Genomic DNA, 9,778 nt, shown 5'->3' with positions numbered 1-9,778 from the left:
GGAGACTTCGGTGTGCTGCACGCCTTGATCCAAGCGGGCCGCGTCCACGCTCCTGCTCGAGGGCGGAGGCGGCGGGCGTCCGTCGTGCGGATAGTAGAGGGCACTCGAGGCGTATGCCGCATGGGCCCGAGGAGGAAGTTGGCCAGCCTCAGGTTAAGGCCCTATGAGACCCCGCACCCAGCCTGTATGCCATGCATCGCCCTCACTCGCCTCAAGCCGCTGCAATCCATAATGTGTTGTGGAGACTCTTCACATCGGGGTCTGGTGGGCTCGATGGTGTAACTTGGGCTGTTCTCGTCATCGTTCCGGCATCTGCGCCTCATCAGCTCACCCGGTCGGATGTACAAGATGCCGCATATTCCGCGCATATGCACTTTGGGGTTGATTGGCATGCATCTCTTCGTGCCTTTTCCGTCGACTACTCCTGCTCTGCTGACCTCTCGATGCCTTGCGTGAATGTGATACGCCTTGTCAGCTGTCCTTGGCAGCGTGTGCGCACAGTACTCGGATTCTTGCATCCGGGGGCCTGCTTCAGTTAGAGCGGAGGGCCAGGAAAAAGAGCTTGGGGGACGCACTTCGGCGTGTGCTTCCATGGCGGCAGTGGCGGTGGTAATCAGATGGACTTCTTGGGCAGCCGAGTCACTTGCATAGGGTGGATCTGCACCTGCCGCGATGTGCTGATGGGGTGCGCCTCGCCATCGCGGAGAGCTGCCTCCTTCGTCAGGGTGTGCGGAGCGCCAACGTGCGCGGACATGACGCCCAGAGATGAGGAGGCAGTGAGAGACCATTCAACGTAGGAGCGCATAAGGCTGATGCACTCGGCGATGGTCGCCTCGCACATCTGCTCTTCCTTACCATACGGCTGTGTCGCCTCAACGTGGCGCCTAGGAGTACTGCCGTAGATGAGAGAGACCGCCCTTGCAGCCACAGCGAACAGTAGACGGGCTGCACCGAGAGCCCCACTCGCGAGGGCGGCCTTCGCGGCGTCACAGACATCCGCAACGTAGCGCTTCTTCTCCAGCTCTGATGTGAAAGGGCCGCTGCCGCCAGTCGAATCAAAGAAGGCCGCCGAGGCAGCGGCAAAGGCGGGGAGTCGCCACAGACCGCCGTTTTGCAGTGTCGGCTTGTCGGCTAGCGTCGATGCGATGGCGAGGAGCAGACCCTTTGGCATTGCTTCCGCGGACGGCCCACGGCGAAAGCGCAACAGCTCCAGCACGGTGTAGGGATGCAGTGACCGCGCCACACCGCCGTACCGGATACGCGCCAGCGCGTGCTGAGGTCGGTCCGCGTCAAGCCGCTCACTGATTGCGCTCAAGATATCGTGCGTGAAGGCGGCGCCAGAGGTGGCACTGCCGCTCTCGTGAACGTAAACGGTGTCGCGCACGATATCTGAAAAGATCAGTGTGTGCCCTATGGCATACTCCAACACGGCGTCCTTGATTTGTGCGCTGCGCGATATAGATGCCGCAGCGGCTTCGGTGAGCGCAGCGGGCTGCAACGGCGTTGACAACGTGTGCGCAGATAGCGAAGATCGCTCGCTCGCCGCAGCCTTGCACGTGATGGTTTCCGCTGCTGATGACTCCTTTCGCATTCTTGCTTCGTGCCTCCTTGGCAAGTCGCCGACCGCTGCGATGGATGCGCTGCCAGGAGAGCTGGCATTCGAAGTCCCTGTAAGCGTGGCAGCGGCCGACTCGCTCGTGGCACCCATGTGGCTGCGTTTCACAGAATACAGTGTGCAGCCTGAGAGCACAAAAACTCCGCTTGCACCCGTGGCCATCGCCACCCGCGTGTTTGAACTTGTGCCTGTCAGCACCAGCTCACTCGGTGGGGCAGCTGTCACCTCCCGGAGAACGACCGAGGGACCAGTAGTAGTGTCGCACAGCCACACGCGCGCTCCGTCACTATCACAGCATATGTCACTGGAGGCCCTCACCGCAGCAGGCGAGGCGCCGCTCACCGACGTGGCAAGCTCCTGGGGCGACATCCACTTCGACATCTCGCACCCTCTTGTGGGCTGGAGGAAAAACCCGGTCAGACGTGGGGTTCTATCCGCCTCGGAGAAGCACAGCATCAGCATTTCCTGCCTACACCACCGCACAGCCCACTTGCAGACGCGCGTCGGAGCGGGATCGGATGCAGGGGATGAGGAGAACAGCACGCCGGACATCGCGGTGCGACACACCACGGCTGCAGACGCGGAGGATGGGCACACGACCGTGGCCACAAACATGCGATCCAATGTGAAGCACGCAACGCATATGGTCTTTTCCGCAGCCGCGGAGCGGCACACAGGCGAGACTATGTCCACTACCACCGCCGGTTGGCTCGCCCACTTCGGAAGCGCGCAGGCGCCTATCCGTGTGGCTATGGTCGTCGCTGAAGGGGACGGGTCCAGTGAGTAGAAAAGCACCCGCTTGAGCGTACGCACGGCAAGAATCGACTGGTAGAAGATGTGCAGGCTGACAATGTTCTCTGTCAAGTCAGAGATGATCTTGACGGAAGCGGCGTCAGGCGATGTCGCTGCGGTTGCACCGCCCTCGCCGGCTCGCTCAGCAAACACAGCGTAGCCTGGGCCCTTGCGCATGCACCAAACAGCGCGCACGCGAGCAACATGTGCGCCTGGAGGCAACCATGGAACGAAATTGTCCGCATCGTATGGGGAAATGCATGTTGCCTCATCCACCTTGGTGTCGCCTCGATGTTGCACCAGGTGCGCCGTCTTGCGGTCACAGGCCGCCACCACATCGCTGCCGATGTACAGCAAGCGTGTGTAATTCGCCGCCGGCAGCTTGGCGATGGCTGTCATGGCTAATACAGAAACGCTGTCAGAGATGCGGGCAAAGACTTCAGTGCCGTTGTTTGGGCGGGGGTGTGGTGGTGGATGAGGGGGGAGGAGTCACCACGCGCAAGAGACGGAAAAGGAAAAAAGAGGAAAAGCGTGCAAGGAGGGGTAAGCGTGGGTGAGTGTGCTTCTCTGATGCGGCCTACCAATGCGTGTGGTTGCCCCTCCAGGCAAGGGAAAGTAAGAAAGACGACATGCACCAGCGATTTGGCGGGTCGGTAGAGCGCCGATAAGCGACATAAAGGCCACACACACACACAGAATGAGGGCGGCACGTGGTGGGGAAGGGAAGGTGTTACAGAGAGTAGAGCACAGCAGGAAGAGTGTGGCGCATGTGCGATCTGGATGGAGAAGCGTGAGCTCTGAAAGATCGACGACATAGAGCACGCGCACCGGTGAGGGCAGAGGAGCTGGCTACAGATCGCGGGGGTGGTGAAGAGGAGGGGAAGCACACATGAAACAGGTGAGTGTGTGTGTGCGTGTGTCTGTGCCTCATGGGCACAAGCTCACAAGCACCCTCCCCTGCCTCCCTCGTGAGATACGCCGATAGAAGGGAGAGCGGGGGTGAGGACTGGCACACATGTGGATTCTCCACTCTGTTCTCCGTGACCCCGTCTCACCCCCTCTCTATACACTGTCCTGTATTACCCCGGCTCCTTCGGAGGCGCTGCGAGGCACGCGTGCGGAGGAGAAAAAGGGCCCGAGGTGCAGACCGAAGAGCGAGAGCGTGGGTTTGCAAAGAGGAAGGGGGGCTGGTGCCGCCTGCTCACAACACACGCGCGCGCTCCGCAGAAGCGCTTACGCTCCCCTACGCGCTCGCCTTCGCACGCAGAGCGAGAGAAAGAGGCGAGCGCGTGCGTGCGTGGCTCCAACAAGGCAGCTGATTTGTGCGTCGCAAAGGCTCATGAGGGAGAGAGAGAGTCAAGTCACACACACACACGCGCGCGCGCGCGGGCAGAGAAATGAGAAAAAGAGGGAGTCAAGAGACGACACCCCGCAAACACATAGAAGGAGCAAACCGAGAGAACAGAGGACGGGGAGAGAGGTAAAGCGCAGAGCACGTGTGAAACCAACGAGTTGGAAGGAAGAGGGAGGGAGGGGGAAGAAGAGACTAGCGAATGGCGTGAGCACACACACACACGTACACGCACAGACGCGCGCATGAGCGAAAGAGAAGGAGCAGCAAAAAAGGAGGGAGGGAGGGGGCGCACACGGCGATGATAATCGAAGAGATCGAAGCACAGGGTGGGGACGAGGAGGGAGGAGAACAGAGAGCAGGGTAGCATGTCCTCATACGCACAGATGCAGATATGCGTGTACTCACTTCTTCTATCGCCTCTGTCCTTTTTCACCTTCACAAACGCACGTGTGGCAGCATCACCGCGCCCTCCCCTCTCAGCGCCGCCCTCTCTCCACCGAAACCTTCCCACTACCTTGCACCCTTGTTTGGCATCGCGTACGGGGTTTTTCGTTTTGTACGTGCGGTGGCAGTGATGATGGCGGCGAGGCGCGAGTGCTGGCACCGTGAGAAAAAAGTTCCGCGACACGCGAAACGTGTGTCGCCAAGTCGACCCCGCACTCCGCGGCAGACGCGAGAGTATGTGTGTGAGTGCGGAAGTCACACCGGTTGCACATTAGCCATCAGGTTCACTCGAAGAGCACAATAATGCGAAAGCAAAGAAAGCACCCTCTCTCTCGTGGGAGATCCTTCCCTCCTGCTAGCCGCGCCCCGCTTGCGTTCCGGCTCAGTCGGTTGGCCTCGCCGCCACCGCTGCGTCCTCTCCTGCCCGCCCCTCGCCGTTGTTTGGCAGCCACCGCCACACCGCCACGCAAAGCACAGCTCGCGTGTACGCGGCAGCCTCTGCGGTGCTCTTGTTGGCGTGGAGTGGAGAGAACTGGAGGAGGGAGAGAGAGCGGAAGGTGACGGACAACGAAGAGAGGTGGGGTACGTGGCGCGGCGGTGATGTGTGGTCCGCCATCGGTCATGAGGGGCACACGCACGCGCCATCCCTCATACACGGCAAAAGTGCGTCTCGCCTCTCCACTGCCCATCGGCACTCACGCACAGGTGTGTGCCTCCACCCCTTCTCTCGCCCTTGTCAGAGAGGCGGGCAGCATGCCCACACGCACACCGAGCGAGAGAGACGCCTTGAAGCAGCGTGGAATAGTGCCACCGAAAGCGTACCTTCACGTGCGTGTGCATATCCGCCTCAGCAGAGACACACGCACGCATGCGTACACAGGCTCAGACACAGAAAGGGAAGAGGGGGAAGGGGGCGCCGGGCACCGAGGGAAGGGAGGGAGGGAGGTTCACACACACGCGCACACAACAGAGGAGATGAAGAAAGCACAAGATAAAAAGGGAGATATAGAAGAGGAAGATGGAATACATCACTCACACGCACACAACAGAGGAGACAAAGAAAATGTGAAAGAAGATAAAGCTAATAGGTTGGGGACGGGAGGAGAGGAGGGGGAGCGAAGGAGTGAGGGGGGAGTCTGAGCATGGTGAGAGGGGAACGTGAGTGACACAGACACAGAGAGGGAAACCATCACCGCGGCTACACCGCCCCACCCACCGGCGATCGTGTGTGGTTGTGGTCGTCGCATGGTTCATGCTCAAATAGAAGAAGGGAGAGAAGGCACACACGCACTCGAGCACCGACTCGCTCACCTTACAGAGAGATAGAGAGGAGCCAGCACCGGGGCACACACAAACACACTCAGGAGAGAGAAGAGAGATGATGCAACGCTGTGTGCGTGCGTGTTCAAGAACGTCTTTAAAGTCGAAGCACGCGTACGTGCGTGTATTTGTCTTTCTACTACTCAGCGCTTCATCAAGGCCGTTATAAAAGGGGCATCCAAATCGACTTGCACTGCGCCCCTCCTCTCTTACCTCTCTGTGGTTCCCTTGCTACTGTATGCTATTGGTACGTGTGCGCATAGTACAGCTGTACTGCCCTGTGCATCTGCGTGCGTCTATCTGTAAGTGGACAGTACCGGCAGTGCCCTGCATTCATATCAATCTTTCTTCTCCGTTTATGGGTAGGTGAGAGCGTGCAAAATTACAATGAGCGCGCCGCACCCGCCTCGGCAAATCGCATCGCGGCGAGGTGGCGGGGCAGGGTACGATAGAGAGGGGTGTGTGTGCGTGACAAGCGGAGCAGGGGGAGGAAGCGAATCCACAAACACAGAGAACGAAGACAGCGCGAGGAGAGAAGCAGCCAATGGGAAAGGTCTAAGGAAGGAGGGGGCTGGGGTAGAATGCCGAGAGAGAGAGAGACCACGCTCCACGATAGCGCATGCGCCAACCCCCCCACCCTTCCCCTGACCAATCAACAATCCCCTCTTTCCCGACCCCCCCACGCCACCATGCTCTCCGTGGGGCAAAGCGCCACACTGCTGACTGCCCTTGCTTCACCTCTGCGTGGTGCATCCTCGAATCGAAGAAAAGCACAAGAAACGCACGAGGCCGAACGCACAAGCGCACCTTCCTGCCCTCCCTTTTCCTCCACTCGACGACAGACCGAGACAAGGAGACGTGGGCGCGCCCCTATGCAAGAGGGAGGGAGAGGAAAGAGGTCCTTCGCAGCACCGATTCCAAAGGAGGGGCATCTGGAGAAGACGGCGATAGCTCTGGGGCCTCGACGGTCACGATGTTCGTGAGCTAGAGCACACACACATACACACAGGGGCACACAGAAAGGAGAGAGGAACACGTCTCGTTCCGTTATTGAGGAAAGGGCGAGGACACATACGAGTGAGAGTGAGGGAAAACACACACACACAACAGAACAAAACAATCATAAAGAAGAAAAGCGGCCTTGGCGGTGTCGTGTCGCTCCTCGGCTGCCTTCGCAGGCACACAATAATAGGGAGAGGGATGGAGGTAGAGTGGAAACGGGAAGGGGAAGGGCTGGCGACGGCAGGGGAGGTGGGGAGATGCCGCCCGTCAGCGAGACGCTGGGGCTCCGATAAACGCCGCAGGGCGGACCAAACGAAAAAAGGGAGGGGGAAAGGGGGGGAAGAGGCGGCAACGCCTGCCAGAATGCAATCAAGACGTCATTCTGAACGGAATGGGAAGAACTAAAGCACGCACGCGCACACACACGCATAATGGAAAGAACGATGAATTTTGCTGTGGGCAACGGTGCAAGCATGCACGCGCATATGTGGACTCTTACACGCGCCCACACGCACACGCTGTATGCCCCCTACCCCTGCGCCTCCCTCCCCTGACAGGCCACGACACCTCTCCTAGCCTCACGTTTTCATGTGCTCCCCTCTGTTCTTTGCGTCAGCTATAAAACAAGGTTCTGACACACGCACGCGCATGTACGCACGAGCAGAGAGAAACGGGGGAGCGTGGTGTTCTTCCCGAGCATTCAAGAGGAAGGGCGGCGGCATTCAAGGCAAACGAGGGCCACCACCCGCCATGGTAGCGTCGCCCCCGTTATGCGCAAGCATACGTAGACGCAAACTCCCACGCGCACAGATGGCACGGGACATGGCCGACATCCAGAAGGTGGTGCAGGGCGAATATCGCCATTTACGCCAACACCAGCGTCTCCGCGCATTTCACGATCCGCTTGGACCACGCAGGGCTCTCTCTCTCCGCCTGCAGAAATTTCTTCAGCTCCGGCTGCAGCTTTCGCCCCACCGCCTCCATTTCCTCGCACACGTCGAAGGCGAGCTGCAGCGTCGCCTCCACCCCTGCAAGTGTTGCAGCGTCGTCTTTGGGCATCTCCGCTGCTGCCACAAGGATGAGGCGAGTGAAGGGCTCCCAGAAGGCCTCCTGTGAGACTTCGTCGGCGCTTTCCGACCCCAGCATTGCGTCGATTTCTTGATCGTACAGGGGCATCGCGAGCAGCACCGCGATCGCGGAAAGCTGGCGCGTGGCAGAGAGAGCCAGCAGTGTCGCACGCTGCACCTCGCGTGTGTTGACGGTGTTCGTCGCCATAAGCCGCTCATTGACGGCGCACGTCGGTGTGGCGAGGCGCAACGGAGACGTGGAGGTGGGCGTCATTACCATGTTCGTGCTGGTAACCGTTGCCGTGAGGTTCGACGCCTTCACGCTGGGGGCGGTGGATGCACCGACCGCGTTGCTCTCCTCAGCCTCCTTGTAGCCCAGCGGTGCCTCCAGGAACACTGGACGAGAGTCGGCGCTGCCGTTCATCACGGCCGGCGTGGCGCGCGTGGTAGGTCGAATAATGAGCTTCTCGAGGTCCATGTCCTCCTGCTCGTAAATGTCGGAGCTAGGCGGGGGCAGACCCTTCATCTCGTTCTCCAACTTGGGCAGCCCAGGCACGGAGAAAAACTCACCCGCGGGGCTGTCCTGGCCGTAAACGACACATGTCAACGGGTCGCCGTAGACGCAGCCGGTATCGATACCGCAGGCGTGCGCATGCGCCTGGAAGCCGGCGTAGGCGTCATGGCCGAAGATGACCATCTCAGGCCCCCTCCACAGCTTTGCCCATGGCTCCCCCTCCACCCCCTTGGCGATTGCCTTGAACATGCCCGGCTTGCTCGGCACCATCTCCAGCCGGCGCAGGTGCATCACCTCCTCGACGTTTTGATTCTCTAAGGAGTGTTGGGGGTTCAGCCCGGCGTGCACGAGGAGGACGTTGTGGCGAGGAATTCGCACAATATGGGGCAGACCACGCAGGTAGTACTCACAGTCCTTTGGGAGTTTCTGGGCCAGTCGCTTTACCGGGTCGCGGAGGTCGTCAGGAGTGAAGGGGCGACGCCGCATACGAGCACAGCACCGCAGCAGGGTGTAGTCGTGGTTTCCCAGCACGCCGTACGCGCCAAGGCGCTGGCATGCGCGCACCGCGCCGATTGAGTCCGGCCCCTTGTTCACATAATCGCCAATAATGAAGAGGCAGTCCTTTCCTTTCACGTACTTGACCTTCTCGACCAGCTGCTCCAGCTGATCCACGCAGCCGTGCACGTCGCCAACGATAATGTACCGTCCCTCGCGCGGAATCTCCGGGGCCGCGCGGATAATGGGCTTGGTGGCGTCGAGGTTGTCTATCGCACCGAACGCGTCTACCAGAAACTTGTTGGTCGGGTCTGTCGATTCCTTCTGTGCCTTCGTCGAGGAGGACGCCTGGTGTGCAGAGCGTGCGTTACTCGAAGCTGTAGCAGCAGCCGCAGGGGCGGGTGATGCGGATGATGAAGACGCTGCTGCTCCTGCCGCTGCGGCGGTGGCCTTCTCCTTGCGGCCCCCGGTCGCCTTGCCGTTCTTTGGCTCTTCGATAACAATGGCGCTCTTCAGCGCCGCTGTCGGCTCCACCAGCGGTGGCGGCGGCCGGGAGCAACCGGCAGCCTTGGTGAAGAACTCCATCACCTTTGGATTGAGCGACTCGGCCGCAGCAGGGATGGTCATAGAGGCCGGGGTCGTGGCAGACATGGTTGTGGCGACCTCCACAGAGCGCGGCTTTGGTACGGCGACGGTTGAGCTCGACGCTGCCGGCATAGACACCGTCCTTACCGCTGTCGGCGTCGAGGAGTGTGTCGAGCTGGTAGCGCCGTTGCTGGGCGACAGAGACGGAGAGTGACCAATTTGTGCGGCCAGCGACGAGAGAATGCTAGCGCCGCCAGCGTCGCGGTTGCCACCAGACGACCCACTCGCGGCGGCGCCGCTGTTCGCCAAGGACCCTTTATTTTGAGCGAGAAGTCGGTTGATCTTGTCGGTGACGGACGAAGTTGGTGACTCACCGTCCTTCTTCGCGTCTGCGCGTAGTGCGCGGTTGCCGCGGCGCTGCTGCTTTCCCTGCGACCCGTTCAGCGCATCGGTCGAGTGGCTTGGCAGTGCCGATGCAGGAAAGCTCGAAGGACTCGTGGTGGGGGGAGTAGAACGGGAGCTGAAGGCGGAGAGCGTGGGGGGAGTGTTGCCGCTGCCGAGGCGGTTGCCGACGACGGAGCCGTCGCTGA

General features: G+C 60.5%; 2 protein-coding genes across 2 annotated transcripts in view; both read right to left on the bottom strand.

Annotated features, from left to right (window-relative positions):
- Positions 1-613: 613 nt before the first annotated feature.
- LINJ_22_1460 (conserved hypothetical protein) lies at positions 614-2,806 on the bottom strand (the record flags this gene model as incomplete). The annotated part of the gene is made up of 1 exon (XM_001465624.1): positions 614-2,806. The coding sequence occupies one exon, from the start codon at positions 2,804-2,806 to the stop codon at positions 614-616; it is 2,193 nt and encodes a 730-aa protein (XP_001465661.1).
- Positions 2,807-7,391: 4,585 nt separating this feature from the next.
- LINJ_22_1450 (putative ser/thr protein phosphatase) overlaps positions 7,392-9,778 on the bottom strand; it is a gene marked incomplete at both ends in the record, with an annotated part of 2,436 nt that continues 49 nt past the window's right edge. Inside the window, one exon of the mRNA XM_001465623.1 lies at positions 7,392-9,778. This exon is cut by the window's right edge and continues 49 nt beyond it. Coding sequence (XP_001465660.1) covers positions 7,392-9,778 — 2,387 coding nt within the window.

Source organism: Leishmania infantum, chromosome 22 (assembly GCF_000002875.2).
Source record: "Leishmania infantum JPCM5 genome chromosome 22".
Lineage (NCBI taxonomy): Eukaryota > Euglenozoa > Kinetoplastea > Trypanosomatida > Trypanosomatidae > Leishmania > Leishmania infantum.
This window is presented reverse-complemented; position numbering and strand designations above follow the sequence as displayed.